A 27,300-nucleotide genomic window follows, 5' to 3' on the forward strand; every position below is an offset into this window, starting at 1 on the left:
AATTAATAAATTAATAAATTAATAAATTAATAAATTAATAAATTAATAAATTAATAAATTGATAAATTAATAAATTAATAAATTAATAAATTAATAAATTAATAAATTAATAAATTAATAAATTAATAAATTAATAAATTAATAAATTAATAAATTAATAAATTGATAATTTAATAAATTGATAAATTTATAAATTAATAAATAAATTAATTAATAAATTAATAACTTAATAAATTAATAAATTAATAAATTAATAAATTAATAAATTAATAAATTAATAAATTAATAAATTAATAAATTAATAAATTAATAAATTAATAAATTAATAAATTAATAAATTAATAAATTAATAAATTAATAAATTTATAAATTAATAAATTAATAAATTGATCAATTAATAAATTTATAAAAAAATAAATTAATAAATTAAAAAATAAATAAATAAATAAATTAATAAATTAATAAATTAATAAATTAATAAATTAATAAATTAATAAATTAACAAATTAATAAATTAATAAATTAATAAATTAATAAATTAATAAATTAATAAATTAATAAATTAATAAATAAATAAATTAATAAATAAATCAATAAATAAATAAATAAATTAATAAATAAATAAATAAATAAATAAATAAATAAATAAATAAATAAATAAATAAATAAATAAATAAATAAATAAATAAATAAATAAATAAATAAATAAATAAATAAATAAATAAATAAATAAATAAATTAATAAATAAATAAATTAATAAATTAATAAATTAATAAATTAATAAATTAATAAATTAATAAATTAATAAATTAATAAATTAATAAATTAATAAATTAATAAATTAATAAATTAATAAATTAATAAATTAATAAATTAATAAATTAATAAATTAATAAATTAATAAATTAATAAATTAATAAATTAATAAATTAATAAATTAATAAATTAATAAATTAATAAATTAATAAATTAATAAATTAATAAATTAATAAATTAATAAATTATAAATTAATAAATTAATAAATTAATAAATTAATAAATTAATAAATTAATAAATTAATAAATTAATAAATTAATAAATTAATAAATTAATAAATTAATAAATTAATAAATTAATAAATTAATAAATTAATAAATTAATAAATTAATAAATTAATAAATTAATAAATTAATAAATTAATAAATTAATAAATTAATAAATTAATAAATTAATAAATTAATAAATTAATAAATTAATAAATTAATAAATTAATAAATTAATAAATTAATAAATTAATAAATTAATAAATTAATAAATTAATAAATTAATAAATTAATAAATTAATAAATTAATGAATAAATAAAATAATACATTAATAAATTAATAAATTAATAAATTAATAAATTAATAAAATAATACATTAATAAATTAATAAATTAATAAATTAATAAATTAATAAATTAATAAATTAATAAATTAATAAAAATTTATAAATTTATAAATTTATAAATTTATAAATTAATAAATTAATAAATTAATAAATTTTTAAATTTTTAAATTTATAAATTCATAAATTCATAAATTCGTAAATTCATAAATTCATAAATTCATAAATTCATAAATTCATAAATTCATAAATTCATAAATTCATAAATTCATAAATTCATAAATTCATAAATTCATAAATTCATAAATTCATAAATTCATAAATTCATAAATTCATAAATTCATAAATTCATAAATTCATAAATTCATAAATTCATAAATTCATAAATTCATAAATTCATAAATTCATAAATTCATAAATTCATAAATTCATAAATTCATAAATTCATAAATTCATAAATTCATAAATTCATAAATTCATAAATTCATAAATTCATAAATTCATAAATTCATAAATTCATAAATTTATAAATTCATAAATTCATAAATTCATAAATTCATAAATTCATAAATTCATAAATTCATAAATTCATAAATTCATAAATTCATAAATTCATAAATTCATAAATTCATAAATTCATAAATTCATAAATTCATAAATTCATAAATTCATAAATTCATAAATTCATAAATTCATAAATTCATAAATTCATAAATTCATAAATTCATAAATTCATAAATTCATAAATTCATAAATTCATAAATTATTAAACAAACTATAACAATGCTAGGACATTCTCCCAAAATCTTCCACCAAGACTAATCACCCCCCAAAGAAAAGTCCAAATTTCCAGCCAGGTCAACAAACGACGATGACGTCCGCTACACCGTCAAAACAGAGCCACGGATATGTATTTCAGCTGTAGCCAAAAGCCAAAAAAGCGACAGCAGCAGCAGTAGGCCAAGCGAATCCCTTCGTTAGCATCGCAATCCGGATTCCGACGGACCACAGGCATAGCAGCATGGTTTACCCTAATTCCCAACAGGGCATCCAATTTTATTTTCTCGTTTTTTTTCTGCCCGAGTTGAGGTTAGTTTTGCGAGAGTCCTAAAATAGAGCTTCTTTCGTTCGCGTTGTCCTCACAAGGCAGACGTGAATGAGTTCACCTTTCCGGAGTCCGCAAGCAGGATCCGGATAATCCTTGCACATGAAAAGAGGAATCCTTTTAGGTTTCTTGAGAACTGTGATCCAAGCATGCCAGTGATGAAAATTTCTTCGCAGAAAATAACAACGACAGTCGTGAACATAACCTCAACACTTTGACAGCTTTCACAGCACTGCCTTCATAACACGTGCTAGGAAAGGTGCCAAAAGACGACCTCCCGTGCCCCCGCTGGGTCAATAGAGATAAAGTGTGATTAATGCCCGGAGGTTCTTTTGGGCCAATTTCTCCTCCGGTTTTGGTTTGGTGATTTCCGCTCCGGCGCGGGCCTGATAAATCATTCTACGGACAGGAGTCCGCCGGGAATTGGCGCGGTTTTTCCGTTCGATTCGTTGGAATGCAGGCCACGTGTGTGATACGATAAGCAGCGCCGTACCTAGGGGTTGGCGCAGTTGGCGACCGCCAAGGGCGCCAGCCCTTGGGGGGCGCCGAAATCGATGATTGTACAAAATTTTCATGTCAGTTATAACATCCTCATTAGATATTTGAAACAGAAAGGGCGCCAAATTATAAATTAGAACTACAAATAACTAGATAATTTAGCTTAAAATATTAAGAAAATATTTAGGGGCGTCAAATACTTAATGCTAAATTTATTTTTTCATCAAAGAAGGGGCGCTCAAGTGACAGAAAATTCAAGGAGTTCTAGAAGAGTTTCTCAAAATAAACACAGCATTAAAGTTTGGACTGTTGTATAATAAAGTTTAAGTCATATCTCCAAACTAAAAAAAAAATTAACTGTATGTATTTTTCATGTTAATTTGGCTGTGAAAAAATTGAGCTTCTTTGAAAAAGGTTTTTTTTTTAATATTAAATAAAATATACAAATCTTTTAAAATTTTGATATTCTCGAGTTTAAAAATATTGCCATTGAACAATTTCGAGCATTGAAATTTCCCTTAGCTATTTCAAAATACTAGAGTTTTGCAATAGGAAAACTGTTGTAAATTCTCACCAGTAAGACCAACATAATTTTTTTTCAGAGCGCACAAGCTATACTGAACATTACTTTTTTAGTTTTAGCTTAACAAATGTTGTTTACTTTTTAAATCGTCTAAAAAGCTTTGGTAATGAGAAACTATTCAAACTTTTTGTTCAGTTTAAAACAAAAAAAATCAACATGGTCTGAGAACATTCAAATAGCTTTGTGCAAAAAATAATTAACTAGAATATAAAATTTAATTTTTCAAATTAAAAATAAACAAAGAAAATACCGATGAAAAAATCAACGCAAAACATAACTAACAAAAATATAATAAAAATATTCTCAAGCATCGTATGGACGAATCACAAAAATGAATTAAAATGTCTTATCTTAATATTTTTTTAATGCTCTTATTATTATCTTTAAAATATGTTTCATCATGAATTGCGCTGGGTTTTAATGATCTTTAATGTTTAAGATTGGTACACAGTAAAAAAATGTGTAATTTTTGAAGTTTTAATTTTGGAAGGTTGAATATTACCACTTTTATAATGTAATTTTACCTCAATTTAGACTGAAAAAGTGACATTACAACAGAAAAGTGGTAAAATTACACATTTCCAGAGGTAAAATCACACATTTTTCTGACATAAAAGATGTACCCCTTCCCAGATGTAATATTACCATGTTTTTTTTCTGTGTAGGATTCCTATCTAGATAAAACAAGAGGGCACACGGGCATCGACCTATATTTTTTAATTTTGAAGAAGGTTTTTTTTTCTTTTTTGAATTACACCGTAATGAAATCCAAAGCCAAACCAGCTGATTATTTTACAAATCCTGTAAATTTCTTTGCGTATACAATCGAATTAATACTAGATCAGAACAAATTATGCAGGATTAGTAAATATCAAATTTGCTCACAAGTTATAGCAAAATGTATCATGATTGAGCATTAAATTATGTGAAATTATCTGATAAAACATTAAAAAAACAAAACCCTGATATCATTATCGATTTAATAAAATCTGAGAAAATATTCAGCCAACTAAAATTCCTACAATAAATTTTCAATTCAACCTATCTCTAATTATTTGAAATAATCAAATAATAAAACATAAAATAACTGAGTTTCTGAATTTAAACATATTAAGGTCTCCAATTGCATTTATAAAATTAAAACTCATTGAAGCAATCATGAAAAAATAACATCAATTTATCAAAATGCTCGTAAATTTGGGAGGGGCGCCAAATTGATGCTTCGCCAAGGGCGCCGTGGACCCAAGGTACGGCTCTGACGATAAGCTACTCTCCGTCCTAATCAGATTAGTGATGAAGAGTGAGACAGATAATGGTTTGGTTCTGGACACTTGTGAATCAATCAACTCTTGTTTGTTTGGTCCTGAGGACATGTCACTGAGTGCTGAAAAAGGTTCCTGAATTGCTTAAATTCCTTGAAATTCCAGTAAAATTCCTAAATTTCAAAAGCCCTACTTAAAGCACAAACCTTTGGCCCATTTCGGACCTTCCCTGCAGCAGCGTCGTTTCCCGTCTGGACAAACGAGACCAGCAGACGACGACGACATTCCGGAACGGAAGTAAACTACCCCTTGCACCCATTCTACTCCTGGGACAATTTTCCCGCCGTCGCCGCCGGCAATTGGGTACCAAAAAGGACAAAAATGCCATTTTCGCTACTCTGTGGAGGGAAAGGAGCTGTTTTATGTCTTCCTGTCTGAGCGTGTACTTGCGCACACACACACACATATTTGTTCCCCAATCAGCAAACATATTTTTCCCTCTATTTATCAGTGCCATAACCTCCAACTTGGGGGGCTCGTTGACTTGTTTGGCCGGGGCCAAGTAAGTTGTTTCGAAATCGTATTAGGTAAATAGCCAAGGGGTTGGAATTGCTGCGCTGGGAATTTCCCTTATTGAAATGTTGCCATGTTTGTGTGTGTGCAAGTATGTGGGCAGCAGATTGGATGTGTATCTATTTGATGAAGCTACTTCAGTAGAGTTATTTTTCAATTATCCGTGAAGAAATTTCCCATCGAAACATTTTTCACAAATCGTTTTTCCTGACAACCCTGCCAGCTGTCAAAAATACACTCTATTCGAAACATGACCAACTTTTAGGTTTAAGTGAAGATTTTGCTGCATGGGTTTCCATCTAGGTTCAACAACTGGCATTCTACCCTCTTGGACAAGTCACTTATGACCGTAACGACCTCCCACGAAACCCCCGGAGGGACAATTCGCGGCCCGCGATGGTTATCGGGCCACGCTCGCGACATCTATCACGGCCCGGCGGAACTAAACGCAATCTGGAGGTTTATCCAAGGCAACTGTTCGTGCTGTCAGGTGTTGATAATTTATTGGAAAATTAATCCGAAACAGGTTCGCCACGAGACCACTGCCGCCAACATGGCAAGTGACATTCCGGTGAAATACGGTGGCGGTCGCCGCTGGGAGGAGGCCGCCAGTCCGGGCACGAGCAGGTTCTCCGATGCGCCGGCATCCAGGCCGGACAGGCCACCGGCCGTTTCCATTCCGTCACCTGGGGAATGGAAGGGGATTGGGAATTAGATTCGGAGAGTGATTTGTGGTCTACAAGATGAGTTGCGCGCTTACCGGAATTACAGAGGTCCGAAGAGCAGGACCGGTAGTACGTACGGAACGTTGGGTCATCGATCACGTCGTTCAGGTACTGCAAGAAGTGGCAAATAGATTAATTATTCGATAAGCTGCAAACGATCGTCAAATTAGATAGTGAAATAATTAAAGAAGCTTCAACTGAATATAAATTAAAAGAAAAGTAATTCAAAAACAAACAGACGGAATTCAATTTATAATCAATAAATCAACTGTCTTCTTTTTATTTAAAATCAAAACGTGTAAAGTAAATTTACATACAATTACATACTTAATTATCGTAACTTTTTTTTAATCAAAAATGCTGCTCGAAATGTTTGCTAGTCTTTTCTTTTTTTTTTTTTTTTTTTGCAGTTTCAGTAATTGACAACAGTTTCCAGTAATTGTAAAACGTGTGTAAATCAGCAATTCAAAATTTCAAAATTGTCATTTGATGGATTTTAAAAGAGATTTGCTCGCATTTGTCCTAGGAAACAACAAAATAAATTAAAAAAGGTATTTTTTGAAAATATTTTAAAAAATTAAGTATCTCAAAAAAAGAGTTTTCCTTTCAAATTATTATAAACACACACTGCATAAAATGACAATTCACGGTTCAAAAATGCTTTATTTTATAAAAATAGTTTTTTACAGCAAAAACTTTAATGCAGTCAAATTCCAATAAAATGTGGCGTCGATTGATACTGATATTTGGCAAATTTTTGAAACTTGATTAAATCTCCAGGTTTTTGCAAATCAACTTTCACTCGATTTTTTTATTTGAATGAAACCGTCTATTTTAAAAATACTCAATTTAGTATAGTTTGCAATCTGGGTAGAGGGTGACGATTCTTGAGATTTTCAATTTCCCGGGAATCGAGAGTTGAATTTGGCCATTTCCCGGGAATTCCCGGGACCCGGGAGTTTTTTTTTTCTATGCCAATAGTGGCAATAATTCAAAAGAAAATGTAATAATATTGTTTCTTTTCAATCAATTAAGTTACAATTAATTCATATTTATACTATGAAACTTCAATATACTCTTTATCTGAGGAACTATATCTACCTTTTGATTTATTTTTTTCTGAATCTGCAAATACAAGATCGTTTCTTGTGCTTTTTGGGACTAAAAATTGTAGTTTAAAATATTAACGAATCTTTATTCGCACTGAGTGACTTTCTTATTATATTTTTGTGAAGTAAAAAAATAGCTAATATTTAATTTTCCAGTATCGGGATATTTGCAATATAATAAACAACAATTTAAACTTGTTTTTTTCCATTTTAATGTCAACTTTAAATATTTATTGAAGATATATTTACAGTTATCAGGAAAATCCGAATGTTCACAATTGGTGGACCATATCTTTACAAATATTGACAGAGTGTTTTTTCCAAAATATAATTGAATATTGAGGTTGACGTGAAACACAAAACAACTAATTGGCATCAAAAAAAGAAATTACCTTGATACAGCAAAATCAACAATTTTAGAAAAATACATATGAGGATTGCGAGAGAGGAAATTGAAAAAACTTTTCCCTCTTAGAAATTATAAATCAAAATAATTTTAAAATAACTTTAGATTTCATTTTCGGGGTGTAACTGCTAAGTATGCTTCAAGATTAATTTTGGGGTCCAAGTTTTTTTGGCTTCTCTCAATTATAGTTTTTGGAATTTCCAATGTTCTAAACAATTTAGAATTTTTCAAATAATTTTCTGATTAGTTCATATATCGCTTCGATATTTATAAGTATAAAATTTCCCGGGAGTCTCGACCGAATTTCCCGGGAATCGAGAGGTCCAAAAATAGTCGATTTCCCGGGAAATTTTTCCCGGGAATTCCCGCTCGTCACCCTCTAAATCTGGGTTTCAAACGTAGCAAAATTTTAGAGTTTATTAGAATTTTTTTGTAAAATACTAAAATTTTCACAGAATACCGTATTTTTTAAAAGAACTCAAATTTTCACAATTCACAATGTAAGTTTCAATCGAAGAAAATTACTGATGCATTTTCGCTTTAATAGATTTTTTTTTTGTAAAATATTCTTACTTAACAAAATATGTGTTTTTTTTTAAATTCTCAATTATGTAAAATTTGTAATATGGCTTCAAAAAATATCTTTTTTCGGAGATACTCAAATATTCATGGTTTGCAATTTGGGTTTCAAACGTAGCGAAAGTTTAGAGTTAGAGTTCTTTTTTTTGTAAAATACACAAATTTTCACAGAATACCGTATTTTTTCGAAAGTACTAAAATTTTCATAATTTACAATGTTAGTTTCAAACGAAGCAAAATTTTTAGCGCATTTTCGCTTCATTGGAGTTTTTTTTGTATATGTACCACATATACATGTTATGTAGTACTAAAATTTTCAAAAAGTATCTTATTTTTTCGAAAAACCCGTTTTTTTAAAATTTGCATGGGGTATTAAACAAAGCGACATTTGCCTTTTTCATAAAAATCCTTTTTTTTGGTTAAATCTTCAAATTTTTCACAAAATACCATATAATTTAATTTTCACAACAATTTTTGAGAAAATATGGTATTTTTTGAAAAATTAGTTCCACGAAAAAAAATATTGGAGTATTTTTAAAATACCTACGTTAAAAATCTTAAAATAAGAATCACTTCGTTTGAATGCCATATTGCAAATAAATCTGGGTATTTTTTTTTTTATTATTTTGCAACAAAAAACTTTACTTAATCCACTTTTAGGTGGTTGTTGCCTTCCTCACATTTAGAGGGTAATGCTATCCAAAATAGATACAAAAGGGCGGACCTTTCGGTATTCTATCAACTTGATTTATTATTTATACCATCAGATTGGGTAGTCAGATCTTCATAATTCAGGGCACTTTTGTGCTTATATTATCTTTGAATTACCTATCTAACGACAGGTCGCATGATAGATCCAGACAATGGCCTCCAAAAAGTGCATAAATAACACTTAAGTGCGTATAACTTTTGATAAGGTCGTCAGATCTTCAATCTATTGAACTCGTTGCAAAGGTCTTTTGATTATTTATCCAACGACATGTCGCTGATAGATCCGGACAACGTTTTCATTAAATTATCTGAGATCCGGCCTCTAAAAAGTTCAAAAATAACACTTAAGTGCTTATAACTTTTGATAGGGTCTTCAGATGTTCAATCTTTTTAACTCGTTATAAAAATGTATAACATGATGAGGTTTCTTACAAAAACCACCCTTTTTACAATCTTCCGGACTTTTGTTAAAATCGTTTTTTTAGCATAACTTTTGAAGTACTTAACTAAACTTTATAATTTTCAATAGCAACTTATGGGACCCCAAGACGGATCGAATGAGACCAGAACGGTCCAAATCGGTTCAGCCAGTGCCGAGATAATCCAGTGCAATTTTTTTTTTTATCAACATCCCACCACACACACAGACATTTGCTCAGAATTTGATTCTGAGTCGATATGTGTACATGAAGTTGGGTCAAATTAAGAATTTCGTTTTTCAAGTGATTTTATAGCCTTTCCTCAGTAAGATGAGGAAGGCAAAAACTGTAATAAAGTGAAAGCTCTTATAAAATTTCACTTCGTTTGATGTCCACACTGTAAATTTTAAAAATTCGAATATTTACGAAAAAATACGGTATTTGTGAAAAAAATTTACCGAAAAATAAGGCTGAAATACTTAGTCTTCTTTCATGCGATATTTTTAAATTGCAAAAAAAGCACTGTTGCGTCAGGACCTGGCGCTTTGATTTTGAATTTTAAATCGGTGCGTTTTGGTTTTTGCCAGTTTTGAGCCCCTTAACGATTTTTGTATTTTTCAAAAACCTCATGAGCTAATAGTTCGTGTTCCAGGGAAACACTTTGCCAAAGAGTGCGAAAAGATTCGTCCAATATTTAAAATTTTACAGAACTTATAACACCACCGCTGAAAAAAACAACTTTTTCTTCACTCTCTTCACCGATTTTACGGGTTAAATCCCATTTAAAATTCAAAGACAAAGCGCCAGGTCCTGTCGCAACCAATCAAGCTCATGTTTTGGATTAGAGCCCAGTAGACCTAGGGGATCTGCCCTGAAATGCCCGCAAAAATGACCCGTTTTGTTACATCCTAATAATGATCTCTAACAAAAAAATCGTGGTTCAAAAGTTGCCTGTTTGTGGGTAACTTAGTAATTTAGTGAATTCAAAATTACTTCGGTGATTTTGCCTAGCTGATTGCTAGCTTTTAAATTCATTATGTCATTTAAGATCAAAGTTTAGACCCAAACTTTGTAAGAGCGTTGTTATTTGATGAACCACTTAAGGACAAATACTTAAATATGAAAATCTGTTTTCAGAATTCATTTATACAGAGTGTTCGGCCGAGGAATGCCATCCCATAACAATTAAGATATCAAATTACCTACCAGTGGGCTCTCCTCGCAGCTTCGCAGAAACGTGTTCAGCTTTCCGGGAGGATCCTGCAAAGGCAAAGCAAAAAAAAAAAAAAACAGATTCTCACTCGTCAAAATTTGCTCAAGCACACTTTTGATATGCTTGACATCGCTCAAATTGCGAAAATCTCGACCAAATTGAACCATTTCTGGGAACTTGTTACTCCCGCGCTTTGCTTCGTTTAAATATTTGCCCGATATCAGTCGCTCGAGAGCTTTTCTTAAATTTGCTAAAGCCGCACTTCATTTGTCATGAGCGAGGGGCGAGACTTCGCGGAAACTTCACAATTAAGAAAGTGCTCAACCGTGTTTCACGAGCACAATTATTTTGAAAAATACTTCATAAAAGTTTGGATCACACACACCGTGCTATGACAAAGCCGCCGCCAGAGTTGGGAATTAAACCACTCGAAAAAGTACTTCCTCACTCAAGTTGTTGACTGTCGGGCAAATATTTGCGCTGTCATTTATCGGAGAACGGCAACCGATTGCGTTGAAACTTTTCCGCGCTTACAAATCTACCGCATGGTTGCCTACCGCTAGGCGCAACGCAACGATTTTCGTAGAAAATCAGCGCCATCTGACATTTCAATTCAAAAGTTCAACTCACAATCAGCTCCTGCCGCTGGATGGTGCAGTATTTCCGGTTGCAGTTGACCACACTTTGGCCCTCGACGCTGGACGGATCGCTGATGCAGTTCTTGTCCCCGGAACTGGCCGTCACGCTGCAGGAAAAGCATCGAAGAGCTGAAATGACGATAAAAAGGGGGTTCAAATTCCCTTCGACGCTACTCGAAACGAGGTGCCATAACTGAGTCATTATCACCTAAATTGTTGATGAGTGGTATAAATCTCGTGACGCGCGGTAAGTTTCAACTCGGAAAACCCATTTACCGGCACCATTAGCACAGTTCTTCTCAGGTTTAGGACAAGTCCCTTAAGCCAACCCGCAGCAACAAACTAAACGGAGTCGTAAACGTTAATTTTATGGCCTATCAATTCCAGAAGTTCACTTCAAAACAGCCCCAACTAACTTGACTGAACAGAACACGGCCAGAGACCGGAGGTGCTACCATTTTGTGACTGTAACCGGCCTGATCGTATTTCATTGGTCCATTAAACAAATGTGCTGATATTTTACATTCGCACTTCCTCCCTTGGGAGTGGGGGTTTTCAGGGGTTAAGGATTGAACATTGTTTGTTTTACGACTTGTTGGGGGGTAATTTGGTTGGAAAGTGTAAAGATTCATCAACTAATTGTGCCATTTTCACTGATTCAAACGTTTCTTTAGGGCATCTATAAACCACGTGGAAACTTAATTAAAGGGTTGGTGATTTTTCACGCTCACGAAGGAGGGGTCCACGTGGTTTATGGATTGTCCCTCATTTATGAAGAGGAAGTTCATCTTATTTTTTTACAGGTTAACAATTTAAGTATATTTCTATCCAATTTGTATAATTTCTCTTTTTTAACAATTTTGTTTTTAACAATTTTGTTTGAGATACTTCTAATGAAGCTATTAAATACTTGAGTTTAGATAAAAACGCGTTTTAACAGCTGTAATTGCACGTCGAAAAGCTGGTGAGTCAACAAACGGTGCCCAATGGCATTACATGCTGTTCATTTGCTTTGAGTATCAATGAGTTAAAGAAAGCACTTGTATTAAATAAACAAAGAAAAAAATAATGCCGCTTTAAAACTTTGGATGCAGTTTTTAATACTAAATTACTTTTAAGCTTTTCGGTAGTGTGCCCATCCCAAAGCAGAATTCTTAGAAATGTTTAAAATCTGAAAATTTTGAATATACAGCAAATCCTCGCGAAAACAGCATGATTCAAAAAAAAAAAGTTATCCGATCGGGCTCAAAATTTTTCTGGGGGTTCCTTGGCCGAAATAATTCAACCCGTATTTTTTTGTTTGGCCATTAGGGTGACCTACGCCGTGTTAGGGTGGTTATGTTGCGTCTTTTAATTACAAAAAAATTGGTACCCAAACATGTATAGGTCATCGCTAAAAATTTTAAGTTATCGCAGTTTTAGTGAAAAAAGTAGATTTTTTGCCGTTTCGTCAATTTTCCGTTTTTGCGCGCGGCGCGTCGAAAAACCCAGTTTTTATTTTCAAAAAATCGTATCTCGGAATATTGAAAACATAACTTCACCATTTTTTGATATGTTATGTAAAATTTTCCGAGGAATCTGATAAAAATATTTTCAGACATAGGCTCTTTGGTCCCGAGACCTTCAAAAGAGCATTTTAAGTTTTCATTTGAATTTTCAAGTGTTAGGCTAGAAATTTGAATCTTCTAACTATTTTTCCTTAAAAGCCTTTCGTTTGCGCTCATCACAGCTAAAATCGGTTGGAATGGTGCGGAGTTATGATTTTATGGAAAATGTGGTTTTTGCTAAAATCGACGAAAAAGCCCATTTTTCAGACCACCCTAACAAGGCGTAGGTCACCCTAATGGCCAAACAAAAAATTACGGGTCTAATTATTTCGCAATTGCTGTAAATTAGAATGTTTAAAATCTAGATTAAATTTTCAAAACAACCTATCCCTCATGGGTTTCCTATGCAGATACGGCCTTTTGAAAATTTAATCTAGAAATATTAAAATAGTTTTTGAATAAATTGGAAAATTTAAAATATTTAATCATAAAAAAAATATATAAATGCAAATTTTTAAACCCAAGATAAGATTTTTCCGAATTATAAATCAAAAGAAAAAAAATGACTGTCAACTGGGGCAAATCGATACTTATGTGGTGAATAATGATAGTGCTTTTTGCCATAATTTTGATGAATATTTTCATTTATTTGATTTGTTACCAAATTTCAGCATTTTTAATACTTTTGAAGGATTTATTTTTATTTTTAAGAATCAAATATTTTAATGAATGATGGGAAATGAAGAAAAATTGAAAAACTGCGCACTTTCATTTTTTTTAAATTGCTCTCAATTTAACATCAAATCATAATTATTTAAAAGACAGATTTTTTTATTTAAAATTCAAAACTAATCTAAACTAAACATTTTTAAAAATGGTATTTTGCTCAAATTGATGTTTTGTGTCAAAAAATGAAATGAAAAACATGGGTATTTTTTTAGAATGTACAACTTTGTTCATGAATCCTCCATATTTATACCAATAACTTTGCCGAAGACACCAAAACAACCGGAAAATCTCTCCTCAAGATACAGATGAATGGATAATGAAAAATGCAAATTTTGAGCCCAATAAAAAAAAACTACGAAAATTCATCGCTTAATGAAGTCTCAAAGAAATGAATTTTACTGACTGTCTTTTAGTTGTGTGTGTATTACATAAAATTGAATAAAATTGTCCAAAATTTACTTTTTACTCATGTTTTCAACACGCAGTTTAATTACCTTTTTCTCAGTGTATATGGATAAATTTCAATCAATTTAACTTGTATTTTTATTATTTTTAGCAGCTTTCTCAAAGTAAAAAAAAAAAACTGTTTCGTACCTATAAAAGATCTCGGAATTTTAAAACTATTTTGAACATTTTTTTTTCATATAACCCCCAACAACAAAACTTTGTTATGGTTAAGTTTGAAGGACTTTGATTTTTAAATATTTTCAATGTTTAACATTAATAATTTCCTCAAAACTACTTTTTTTTCCTGTCAATAAAAATATAGTAAAACTACATTAAAAAATTGGTACTTTTTTGAATTATTTTAAAATATCTTTTAAAAAATGTGTTCAAAAAATAATCATACTAATCATATTATTGTAAAATGTTGGAATTTAATAAAAAAAATCTTGTAAATTTAATATCAGAAGATCAGAATTCGATTTGACAAAAACAGTGTTGAGATATCAAGGCACCCGTTTTTTTGAAACTGCTAACTTCAAATAAATCTCGGCAATGATTCAACCAAATGTCTGCAAATTGATTTTGTTTAAGGATGAAAATGGATTTTAATGCCCTGAAAACATATAAAAAAAAAATAAGTTTGTGCTCAAATCAACCTTTGAAAAAAAAAATCGATTTACATGTATGTAACTCCTTAATTTTGTGCATTTTAAGCCTTTTTTAAATTAATTTTACACTACGCATATTGTAAAGGATGAAAAAGAAACACAAAAATATCACGGAACAAATTATTAAATAAATAAAAACTTATTTGAATCAGTTCAATACGGAGCGTCGGATCGAGGTGCTCTTTGTTGCGTTGGGTTTGTATAAGTCCAAGGAAGGTTCTTACGCCAAAAAGTTACAACTTTGGCCACTCTGGAACCGATTCCGGAAAATATGCAGATTGTGTGGGAAAAGTTACGTAAAATCAAATTTTGATCACAGGAGGCTCAATAAGCAAAAAGGCAAAAAACGTCAACAAACGAAAAAAAGGCAGAACGAAGTTTGTCGGGTAAGGCTTGTTTGAATATAAAGAACTTTGAAAGAATATAAAATTCTTCAAAATATGAATGTTTATCTCAGAGGAAAATTTTTAAATGGCTGCTCATTTTTGAACTCTTACTTTTTGAATAATATTTTTATAGAAAACGGAGGAATTATTTTGAAATATGTTTGAATTTTTTTTGAAATTAAAAAGTTAGTGATTTTTTTTTTCGAAAATTGAATCAAATTTATGTAAGTATTTTTTTAATGTTTCGTCAAAAAACGCTCTTTTTTTGCTCTTGAAATTGCACTTCCGAACCAAATTAACTTTCCTAACATTGCATGCATAGTAGTAAAATGCCAGAGATCAGTTCAATTTTCTATTCCTGCAAAACTTTACCTAATTTAATTATGAAGTCCCTCGGAAAGAGACCTACTTATTGATATCTTGGAAGAGTACCCTTCTCACAAAGAAAAGCAGGGCTTCTACCTTTAAATCCCACTTGAATGAACCTTCCGAGTAAAACTTCCCCTCAGGACAAAATACAACGAAAAAATAATAAAAAGCAACAAAGTCTTCACTTTGGCCCAACCAACCATGAACTTGTCGAAGGCCCGGCCCCAGCAGGACCAGCACCACCAGCATCACCACCTTTACCGGCGACCAAGTTCCGGGCGGCAGCATCCCAAGTGGCATTTTCAGGACGGGGTGGAAAATCTGCGTCTTCTTGGCTCCCCTCCGGGGATGATGGCACTTGCTTTGAAGATTGATTCCGGTCGTACGTGCTTCTTTTTTTGTTGCTTCTGTTTTCTTCCGGGAAATTGAACCTTATTTTTCGATTTCACGCACTTTCAAACGCGTATGATTTCTTGTGTAACGATTTCTGGCGAGTGATTGCGATGGGATTTTGTGCTGGAGGTTTTTTTTTTATTCACTTGGATTTTGGTTGGATTTAGATTCCACGAAGATTCACGGCACAATTTTTTTCCTTATCTCTGTTTTAGTAATGTTTAATTATTTTCTGTATGTTATCATATCATATAAAAGAACAAAATCACTTGAAACACAATTTAAGGACGCAAAATAGCTCAATATTTTTTTAAATATGACTTAAAAATAAAACAAAATATGATAATAATTTAAAAATGATTCTTTTTGTGAAAAACACTTCGTTCGAAAAAGCAGTAAAAGTCAAATACGATGATAAAAAAATTCTGTCGTTTTGCCTTCCCCAAACACAACAGCTTCCTCCGGATGTTTCGTGTGTCCCCTAATCAAATAGACCATTCGGAAGTAGGTCCTTTCCTTTCCTTCATCTTCCCGGAAAATTGTAAGTTTTCCACCCGAGTGAATTTCCTCAATTACTCGAGCAATTCAGCGTCGCTGCGTCTTCCTTCTTTTGAATGAGATTTGAAGGTTTTTTCCGTCCTTTCGTACTACGATTCACTTTGATTTAGTCCTCCTTCTCGACGACGTTGAACCCCGTCCGGACAAAACCAGATTTCCCACGGGGGAAATTCGTTCTTCCTGGTACAGGTTCCACCTTCGGTAACGACTTTTTTCTCCTCCCCAGAAGGATCAGGCAGATCATCTACCTTGGTCTCGTTATCACAATAATTGTCGGTACAATTTAGTTGCACTCGTTACACCTTTCCGAGAAGTCCCACTCCGACGATAGCTCTGTGCTCGACCACCACGGAATGAAATGGAACTGGTGCTTGCTGGAGGCAGTGGTCCTGTTGTAGACAGGTACAAGTGGCCAGTACAACTAGTTCAACGGCGTGATGTGATAAGATAAGGCTTGTGAAAGTGATGAAGTGGAAGATCTGTGTGTGCGCTATAGTTTCGTGTTGAAAATGGTCAGTAATGGCAGCAAGAAATCAAACTTGAATGAGCTTTCAAGCTCGCAAAATTACATTAAACCTTCTTGGAAGAGCAATACTCAACCGACATCAAACAGGCAATTCTAAACGCAAGACGACCTTTCCCAGATGGTTATCAATTGTGCTTCCTATACTAAATTCTTGAGTAGACACAAAAGAAAAGGTAGTAGGGTAGAGGAACCTATCTTCGTCAGGCTTGTGACTAAATTAGTGTCACATTTGCGAACAAAAGTTATTCAACTAATGAAAATGTTCAAAATACACACATTCCCCCTATATGTGGCATTGTTGTCGGTTGCCTTAGTCGCATTGTCGTCGAATGACAGAATGTCCGGATGGCCGAGCGAGAGCACTTAAACTTAATTAAATTTGGCCCTCCCTAGCCCTGGCTGGTGGTCCCTCCTCTGTCGTTGTCGTTGAGTCACGCACATTTTCCCTGAACTGCACATATTGGTGGAAATCAGATACCAGATTGGGCATAACAGACAATAACTCTGCAGGGTGTTCAAGATTCAGGACAGAAAAATATTTTGTAATAGAAATTCATTTTGATATTTCAAAAGTTGTTGTTTGCTTAAATTTATTTTTAAAATAATAAAACAAAAGGTGTAAATTTTCATTTGAAAAGACGTCGTTTAACATTTTTTAATTCAATTTAATTCGGGTTATTGGTGAATTTATAAGATACAATAAATTCTTTTTGAGTGCATAACAGAGTTTTGGAGTTCCTTTTAGCTTTTAGCGTACAATTATTGCTTGTAACTAAGGGGTTACCAAGATTAGGAAAAAATAAAAAAAAACTTTCTAAAACATTTTTTTTATGTTTCTGTGAATATATCAAAATAATTAATAATATAAAATATTACGAAAAGTTTTTACCGTCAACTGAGGTGAATCGGGACTTATAGTTTGAATGGGGACAGTAGTATCTGAAAACCTTAACATAATCAAAACTGAAAATGGATGGACAGAATTTGTTGCTCCAGATCTACACTAACCAAAATCCCTCGTTTAGTTAAAAAAAAAGTTTAACCCCATATGAAGGAATTCCATTATAATAAAAAATTAAAGCAAATTAAACAAGATCAATAGAAAAATGCGAAAATCTGATCATATTATTTTGACTTTACAAAAAGGTTTAAAAGTTATGTGATTGCAATTTTGACATATTGGGAGATGTTTAAATATTTTTAAAAAATTTACTAAAATAAAATGAATGCAAAATAACTTCAAAATATATTGCATGTTAAAACGCTTACAAAAATTGATTGAAAATTGAAACATTGTTTTTGCTTCCAGGGTGTTTTTGAAACTCAAATCCCGGTCGGTACCTTTGAAATTTGGAATCAGAAATTTGAACTTTGAATATGAACAAAAATGAAAATGAATCAGGTGGGATTCGAACTCACGCCTTTGGATTGGTGGTCTGGGACGCTAAGCAGTCGGCCATCAGAAGGTTTACACTCTAGCAGTGAAATGATCCGTAGTGTTGAAACATGTTATCTTCTCATATTAAATACGCGCTGATCCCTGATTTGCTTGAGGGGATTGGAAGTCTAAATATAGATCGAGTTTCCTTCAGATGCTTGCTTCTATATTTAGGCGGGGCCGAACAATGCCCAGCGACCTCGGAATTGGACCGCAAGGAGCTCTGTCATTCTGAAATGGGTCGTTGGAAGCAGCGCGAGGGCTATCACCACCTAATACCCGGGACTGAGATAAGTTGTTTCAGCATTCGGCATATACAAAGTCTGATACAAACTATACTTTCCCATAATTTCGCTAACGGTTAGCGGGTATTGGATTGGACCACACACACACACACACCAGGGTGTTTTTGAAACTAACTTGAGTCAGGGGTATTCAAAAACACGCAAACAGCAAAAAATAAAAAAAATGGATTATTTAACCTTTTTTTAAAAATCCAAAAGTATTTTTATTTTATTTTTTTAAACCTGTTTTTTAATCTATTAAATCTAGAATTCAAAAATATTTAGAATGCAAAACCTTACCAAATTATTTTTAAAAAGTATCATTTAAAAAAAAAAAACAAATTAAGAGTTGCACAGAAAAAAAATGGAATTTTGGTAAGTTAAAAAATTGTGCATAGTACCTCTATTTTGAGTAATATTACTCAAAAAATGTGTAAAAATGTGAACCTTATGAATATTTATCAGAAACTGATGAAAATATTCACCAATTCCTGATCTAATGTTACACATTTTTTGACACAAAATCTGTCACCATTTCATGATGAATATTACCATCAATTCTTTTGTGTGTGTTCCTATTTGTGAAAATACAACTATTCACAATTTTTTAAACTTGTTTGTGATTAAAAGAAAGCAAGAAACTTACTAAAAGTTAAAATAAATGCTCAAAAATCAAATGAATGCAAAAATTCACTCTTTGCGACTTTTTTTAAAATATTTTAATGAACTGCTCATTTTGAATGAACTTTTTTTTTAATTCCTAATTAATTTCAATTATTTCTCGTTCACTTTTTCAAAATGTCCTATTTGCATAGGAAACCCATGGCTCATTGGTTGTTTTGAAAAAGTTATCCAGCATTATTGTTGTTTAAAAAATTATATACGCACAAAAATGTATTAAACAAAATTTAAAAAATAAATGAGCAATTGTCTGAGACTTTGGACAAGAATATTTTTTTGTTTTTTTTATTTGGATCAAACTTTGTTTGTTTGTTTATTTATCTGGTAGCGTAAGGTTTGCACCTTTTAAATTGCTACTTCCGATTTTGATCGACGTGCATACATAAATTTGATAACCTAAATACTAATAATTGAATGCACTAAAATTAAAAAAAAAAACTGGTGTTACTTAAGTATGAATTCGCTGATTTAAACTCAAACTTTGTTTGTGTGTGTTTTTTCTATTACCAAAGAAGTCATTAAGAAGTCACTAAAAATTCAAAAATCGACTTGGTGTCTTCGGCAAAATTTTAGGTATTACTTAGTACTTTTTAGAAAAAAATACTGCACTCTTTTAAAAAAGTTACTCATTTTTTATTGGAATTTTAACACAATTTTTTTTGCCCAAAATAATCATTTTTGAAAATTCTCAATAATGGATAATATGTTAAACATAATGTTTAAGATGCCAAAAAACCATCTTATGAGCATTGGCACAAATTGGTCAAAATTCATTCGGCAGTGTTGCCAATTCCTCAAAAAATATTTTTTTTTGAGAAAAATTGGAATTTTTCCACATTTTTTTAAGATTGTTCATCAAATTTGCAATATAACAGTATTTAATACAAATTTTATATTGGAAATTAATTTTTGTTGAAAACGTGACATTTTTTCACTTTCAAAATGCAGAGAATGCAGAGAATGCTTTATAGGTACATTATAACAGGTATGTTACTGTTACTGTGTTAAAAAATGGCAAAATATAAAATAATTTGCGATAATATATTTTTTCTGAGCTTTTTCGTTTCTTTTAATTTTTGTGGTCTCAAAATAAAAAATAAAAATAAAAAAGATTAAAAAGCCTTTATTGAATAAAAATGCATAACCAAACATTTTACAATGTTTTCTAAATGCATCGGATATGACCTTTTGAAAAAGTAGGCGAACATTATTTTTTATGCTTTCTGATTTTGCGGGAAAATTTTAAGGGGAATAAAAACTAGAATTAAAATTTGTTCTTACCCTAAACTTTTTTCCATCATTTAATTTTTTGCATTTATTTTTTGTTCCGATACATTTACTGCCGTTCTGCGCAAAATTGTCCCATGTAATTTTTTGAGGATTTTGACTTCTTAACATTTTTAAATGTAGTTTGTCGTATATTTTAAGAAAAACACATAAAATCTGATACTTTGTTTGGAAAGGAAACTCAAAACAAAATCAAGTCTGTTTGTCTGTTTGTCATCGATAAACTTCAACGTATAATTGTCCCACAAAGTTATTCTTACACGGAATCATTATGCTACTACCCAGTCAAATCAATCCGAATTCTGAAACGGAATCTAATTAGAATCGCATACAAATTCCGTTTCAAACGCAACAACCGGTTCCGTGTTCGAACCGGTTGTTGCGTTTGAAACGGAATTTGTATACGATTCTAATTAGATTCCGTTTCAGAATTCGGATTGATTTGACTGGGTATGCGTAGAACGGCAGTTTATATCAAGCAAAACAATGTAAATGGGCCAATGAAAATTAAACAAGTATCTGATGTAGCAGAAAATTTATTCAATCTTTTTGCAAAAAAAAATAATTAAAGATTTATGGAATTTAAAATAGTGTCATGTTTACATTGAAGACAAAATTAACCCTCTACAACCCAACCCTGCCTCTAGACGGGCTTCGATTTAAAAATTCGCCAAAAATCCATTTTTCAACCAATTTTTGATCTTCAAAAAGCATTGGAAAGAAGAACTTTAAAAATTTTGGAAAATTTTAGGGTTTGAAGTTTGACTTGTTTTTTGTGACTTTGCCAATGTTTTTAAAAATGTGTTTTTTACTAACATTTCCTATATTTTAAGTAAAAAGAAGTATGCAGTAATTTTTCTAGTGCCCCAGACTATGCCTCTACGCATTTATTTACAATTTAAATGATAATGGTTCCATTTTATAGCAGAAAATGTGAAAAACATGCCAAAAATTGAAAAAGTTACTGTAAAAACATGAAAAAATTAGATAGGCAAAATGTAATGATAGGAGGTGGTAGAGTAGGCCAAATACTACCAAAAACAAACATAAACTGAACAAGATAAATGCAAATTAAAATACTAAAAATGAAACAAGAAAAACATAAAACAAGAGAAGTAAAGTTTTTCGTAGAACAAAAGTTGCTCAAAATGACCTCCTAAACACGGGAAAAATAAAAATTATCGAAAAAAAAATTTGGGCAGTAGAGGGTTAAGGAATCTGCCATGTTAAAAAAAATGTTGGAAAAAATAATGTTCATTGACCATTAGTTTTATTTTTAATGGAAACAAATCATCATGATTCTAGTCCTCCCACACCCTTCACAACACTCAAAATCACCTGGTACATGACTTCCTCAATGTTGTGCAAATTTACCTCGTCCCCTTATCTTGTCGCGTCATCGTCTGTCGTCCGAGAGCTAATATATTAAGGTGTCAATCACTTGGGCAGAACAGTCCCGGTAGGCAACTTCTTGCAACTGATATGACGACGACGCCGACGACGAGGTACTCCGGCACTTTCGAGCAAATTGCATCGATAAACTTCATCGTTCGTCCTCCCCCAAGTGGGTCTTTCTGTACACATGTTTGCGAACGTGTTCAACTACAGCTCTTATCACGGTGCTTCATTTATTGTACTGCGGGAATGCTGAGTATTGCAAATACCTGTCGGGCTTTCAAGGACTTATTAGTTTTGAGTTTTGCTGACGGAGAAGATTAAATCTTCTTGAAATGTTATTTACCTTAGCAAAGGAGGTTATTTAAGCTGATTTGAGCGGAATTGAGTGCTGATCAAATTTGCGAGTTCGGCATTCCGCGAAATTTCCAAGTCTTCGCTCGAGCTTGTGGTCGCATTTCTCGGTTTGTCAGTCACGCTCCAGTATTTACTTTCCCACCATTCTCTTGAACCCAAATAGACCGAATAGCTTCCTGCGAAATTCCAAACGAAAAATTCCAACGACAGCGATTCACCCAAACAAGTCCCAACAGGAAGTGGTAGTTTACACCCACCAGCATAATCCGACCTGCGATAAGAAACCTCCATCTTTTGGGATGGCATCTTGGGGACGAAGGTGGAAATAAAACTTGATATAAACAACAATAATAAAAGATCCCTCTGCTCGTCTTGGGAGGAGGTACGACATTTCTGCAAAATCCCTTTGACAAACAGAAATAACGGTGCCAGATTTGTGCGCACGTGTTGTTTTCTGCGTGTCATGACGGTTTATTGTAAAATTGTGAGAGATATCCGTTAGGTCCTGATGGTTTAATAAAAATGTGAAATGAGTGAATGTATGCTTCAAAAAACTTAAACAAATTTAGGGAAAAAGGATATTTTAAATAGTTGATAAATTTTTAACACGGTTGACTCAAAATCTCGTTTTAAATTTTACATGAAACTCATGTAGTTTTTTTTCCTTCTATTTCAGACTGAAAGTGTCGAACGGGCGTCGTCGTCTTCTTCTCCGTCGTCCCGATGTCCCCCGCGAGAAGGCAATAGCTCCAGATCACCAGTTCCAACACCAGCACCCCCTTCCACGCCACGGAAAACCAAAGGTAAGAATCAGTTGTGGAACAGCGAACATTTATAAAATGCCAGTTTTTTAAAAGTATACTCCAGTGGAGTGTTACTGGAGGCACTTTTTACATCAAAATTGGTTTGTAAATCTTGGTCAAAATTCATTTGACAGTGAGCGATTTATCATAAAATTTTCAAAGAATTTCCACTTTCAACTGCATTAACGTGAATATTATCCAGTTTGGCCGCTATTCCACTGCAATCTAGATCGTTCGAAAAATTTATCCCGCGTTGGTCGTAAACAGAAGCAAAACAGCAGGCCGGGTCACGCGAGCGAGCTATACAAACAAATAGCTGTCATTCGTTCAGCCCAAGGTGGTTGCCATCGGTGCCGGCTCCCACCTCCTCTAAACCCGTGGCCTGGTCCGAGAGGTCGGGCCAATGATATTTTTGCCGTTCTGTTTACTGCCGGAGGCTAATTAATTCCAGACATGCGATTTTAACTTAGGACCGCATTGGGAACGGAAGGTTCTTGGTAGATGTTTTTTCCTTGTTTGATTAATTTTATTTCCAGTCTCTTATCTGACAGTCATTATTTGATTTAATTTTGAACAAATTACTATCTGGCTCGTATTATAAAATATATGTTTTTTTATCACGATTTCCAAAATAATTCTAAAAATCGCAATTTGTCTCATGGCCGATCTACATTTACTTTACTTAGAAAATTGCACTTAGCTTAACAATTGAATCAATGGAAATGAATCTGATCTTCAAAAATGGAAAAGTAATCAAATTAGAAACTTGACGTATGGTTTATAAAATTTCAGTAACTACGGTAAATTGACGTTTCCATATTAAAGGTAAACAAACAACTGCATAGCAACGTAGCCCAGCAAGTTTTCTAGGTTGATTATAGATGACGGCCGTAAATTCCTTAGTAACTTATCTATTTTACTTTACTTAACTGTTCTAAGCTAAGTGATTGTAGATAGGCCATCAATCTCAAATGGTTTTATTTCTTCATAACAATCAGCCAATTTTTGGTACATAAACAAATCTAGATTAAATTTTCAGAACAACCTATCCCTCATGGGTTTCCTATGCAGATAGGACCTTTTGAAAATTTAATCGAGAAATCATATCAAGTGGGGATTCACCGAGTCTGTAGCATTCTGTTTCGCACTTCTTCTATCCCTTAACGCATCAGTAAAATTTGAAAGCACAAATATGCTGACCCCCGAGATCGATCACTCTGGTCAACGGCTACAACACTAACTTGATAAGCCCTGATCAATTTGCGCTCGTTTCGACGCAGTCGTACTCTTAACAGAGATGCTTCACCAAGTCGCGTTGATCGCGCTGTTCTGCGTACAAACCCTGGCCAGCCCTGGCTGTGGTGTTCCACGCATCAAACATCAGGCGTTGATCGTACGAGGGAGTCCCACCCAGCCAGGAGAGTGGCCATGGCACGCCGGAGTGTACCACCGATCCGGCCGGAACAGCCAGTACGCCTGTGGAGGGACGCTGATCAGTGCGGAGTTTGTGGTTACCGCTGCGCACTGCATGTTGGATGAGGGCACGAGTTACCGGCTGACCCGGAAGCGGCTTTTTGTCCGACTTGGCGTGCACCACCTGGACCGGATCGACCCGGGCGCGATGCAGCAGTTCACGATCGCCGACATTCACATGTTTGGGAACTTTTCGAGGGACAATCTGCACAACGATATCGCTTTGTTGGAGTTGGGTGAGATGGTCCGGATGACGGATTACGTTGTTCCGGCTTGTGTGAACCGGAACGTGAATCTTGACGGGTCAGCTGGGACGGCCGTCGGTTGGGGTGTTACGGAAGATGATGAGATTTCGCAAGAACTGAAGCAGGTTACGCTGCCGGTGATTGACAGCGTTGACTGCTTGGAGAGCGATCGTGACCTGTTCGGGACGATGATGCACAAGGGCATGTTCTGCGCTGGGTATCAGAATGGATCGTCGGTCTGCAACGGGGATAGCGGAGGTGGACTGTTCTTCAATCGGGATGGGATGTGGTACCTCGGAGGAATTGTGTCGTTTCAGAAGTTCCGCAAGCATGGAACGAACCTGTGCTATACCCGCGGCTACGCAGCGTTCACAAATGTTGCCAAGTATCTGGACTGGATGGGGAACATCACGGGAATGGACTTTACAGACAGACCAGCTGCCCTTGTAACTACTACGGAAGCTCCGAAGAAGCGGGAGAGAGTCCCTTACAGTCCTCGAGTCAGCGATAAAAGTATGTTTAAGATAAGATCAAAACACTCTGAATTGATGAAATTTAATTTTGCAGAATGCTACGAGTACTTACGGTATAGAAAAGCAAATTATTACGACTTTTATACCGTTAAAATCTGGGACAATGGACCGCAAACGTGTCTTGCCAACATAATAAGTGAAAGATTCCTACTTAGTTCTGGATATTGCGCTTATGGCAGGTTCGACCAAAGTAAGATCAACTCAAATGATCCTAATCAATCCGTATCAACATAAAATTACTTCTCGTAGTATCAATCAAGGCAGAGTTTTACAACGGACAATACGACTTTCAACTCGATGGGCTCAAGATGATCCTTCATCCAAACCACACAGGAACCGACTACGTCTCCGCCAGCGCCGTAGTCCTGATCGATCTTGGACGTAACTACGACGAGTAGCTGTTCAATACTAAATTTTCCGCACAACCTTTCTCAACAGTCTCCCCCTCCCCCAGACTCAAACCGGACGTCGGCTGCCTCTGGACGGACCCCAACGAAATAACCCTCGAGTCGGTCAGCGGGGCCATCTGGCCCACGGAGATGCCAACCGGTCCACCGCTGAACGTGTCCGAGTCGGCGGACGGGCGATTCCTGCGCACCAACGACAACATCTCGTGTGACAACGACCGCAGCATCCTGGGCGTTCGATTGGGACTGCGGAAGAAGGGCGAATCTTTCTACCGGATCGTTGGACCCCTCGTCGATTGCGACAATTCCGAGTACGCGAGGCTGACGCCCGACTATCTGGACTGGATCGAGAGTGTCGTGTGGCCCGGGGAGACGGTGAACGCGAATAGGAATCGAATTGTGAATTTGTCGAGGAAACCGTTTTCTAATTGAAAAAGGTTATAATATGGATTTTGAAACTGGTGTGAATCATCTTTTTTTTTGTTCTGTAATTTTGAATAAATCAACAAATTTTGGGAACGTTGTGTTTTATTGTCTTTTGCAAGCAGTAACCTAACCAAACTTTTCGGCACCCTTCAGCTATCTTCAAATCAGTAAAATTGCTGCCGGATCTTTTCCGGATCTCTACCGAACTTCCTTAAAAGATCCGGCAGAAATTTTGTGTGGTTTGACGTTTGATGAGGGTGCCGGGAAAAAAGGTAAACAAATCACTTCGTGCAACAGCCAATTCGCGATTAAAAGCTCAAAAATTCCGACAGATGGCGCAAAGCATCGAAGAATGACGATTCAAATTTTCGCTGTTCGGTTACATAGGAATGCAAATGAATTTACAGCTCTTAGAACAACTTTTGAGAAAAAATTCAAGTAGTACGAGTGTAAACTTTTTGCCCTCTATAAATTAACGCAATAAAAAAAAATTTGAAAAAAAAATTTGAAAAAATAATATTGTTTAAAATGATAGAGCATCAAAAGTTAACAAAGTATCAGCTTGAATTTTTGCTCAAAAGTTGTTTTGAACGCTCGAATTTAACAAAACAATTGAAGAATTCGACGACATTTTTTCCGCTAGGTTCGCTGTTGTTCCAGCGGTGTTCGGAATGACAGCCCCCATACATTTTGAGCAGTTTTAAGGGAAAAAATGCGTTTATAATGAAAAATCAAACATTTTCAGAAAAGTGGGTTATGGCAAAGTGTGGCAATTTCGCTAACGATCATAATGCGTGGTGAATTGTAGCGATTAATTTTGAGTGGTATTTTATTTAGACGATTTTTCTAAAAAGATGATCGATATTTTGGATAACTTGAGTTATATGTTGCAAAAGTTGAAAGTAATTATCAAATGTAATGTAAAAGTGTTAAAACATTACTTTTCTTCCTGTTTGACCAAAATATTGATCTTAAAAAAGCTTTATGTTGATTTTTTGGATTTTTTTGGAAAAATTCGAATAACTGGTCATTTTTTAAGAAAATTATTGTAATTATGCTGTAATATGACTCTAATAGTCTGTTCTATCAATAATCCACACATAAGGAGCATTATCAATCAATTAAATCTTATTTAAATCAATTTTTCAAAAGAGCTTTT

General features: G+C 33.1%; 2 protein-coding genes across 4 annotated transcripts in view; one reads left to right on the forward strand and one right to left on the reverse strand.

Annotated features, from left to right (window-relative positions):
* Positions 1 to 27,300, forward strand: part of LOC120419494 (uncharacterized) — a 140,828-nt gene that overhangs the window by 33,985 nt on the left and 79,543 nt on the right. The window contains exons 1-2 of one of the 2 annotated variants that reach the window (XM_039582183.2): positions 16,658 to 16,798; positions 22,931 to 23,057. In XM_039582183.2, the coding sequence (XP_039438117.1) occupies positions 16,796 to 16,798; positions 22,931 to 23,057 (130 nt within the window). In that variant the 5' untranslated portion in view covers positions 16,658 to 16,795. Of the gene's footprint in view, positions 1 to 16,657; positions 16,799 to 22,930; positions 23,058 to 27,300 lie in introns of those variants that run through there. The other variant, XM_039582184.2, reaches the window with a different exon arrangement.
* On the reverse strand, positions 5,867 to 16,667 carry LOC120419496 (uncharacterized). Of its 2 annotated transcripts, none has more exons than XM_052710994.1 (6): positions 16,535 to 16,667; positions 15,536 to 15,960; positions 11,182 to 11,318; positions 10,545 to 10,598; positions 6,150 to 6,225; positions 5,867 to 6,075 (listed from the first exon to the last, which is right to left on the reverse strand). In XM_052710994.1, the coding sequence occupies exons 2-6, from the start codon at positions 15,633 to 15,635 to the stop codon at positions 5,891 to 5,893; spliced, it is 552 nt and encodes a 183-aa protein (XP_052566954.1). In that variant the 5' UTR covers positions 15,636 to 15,960; positions 16,535 to 16,667; the 3' UTR covers positions 5,867 to 5,890. The 2 variants fall into 2 exon arrangements, with proteins under 2 accessions (XP_052566954.1, XP_039438121.2); XM_039582187.2 differs by having other exon boundaries at positions 15,536 to 15,851; positions 16,535 to 16,629.

This window comes from Culex pipiens, chromosome 3, assembly GCF_016801865.2.
Source record: "Culex pipiens pallens isolate TS chromosome 3, TS_CPP_V2, whole genome shotgun sequence".
NCBI classification, from domain to species: Eukaryota; Metazoa; Arthropoda; class Insecta; order Diptera; family Culicidae; genus Culex; species Culex pipiens.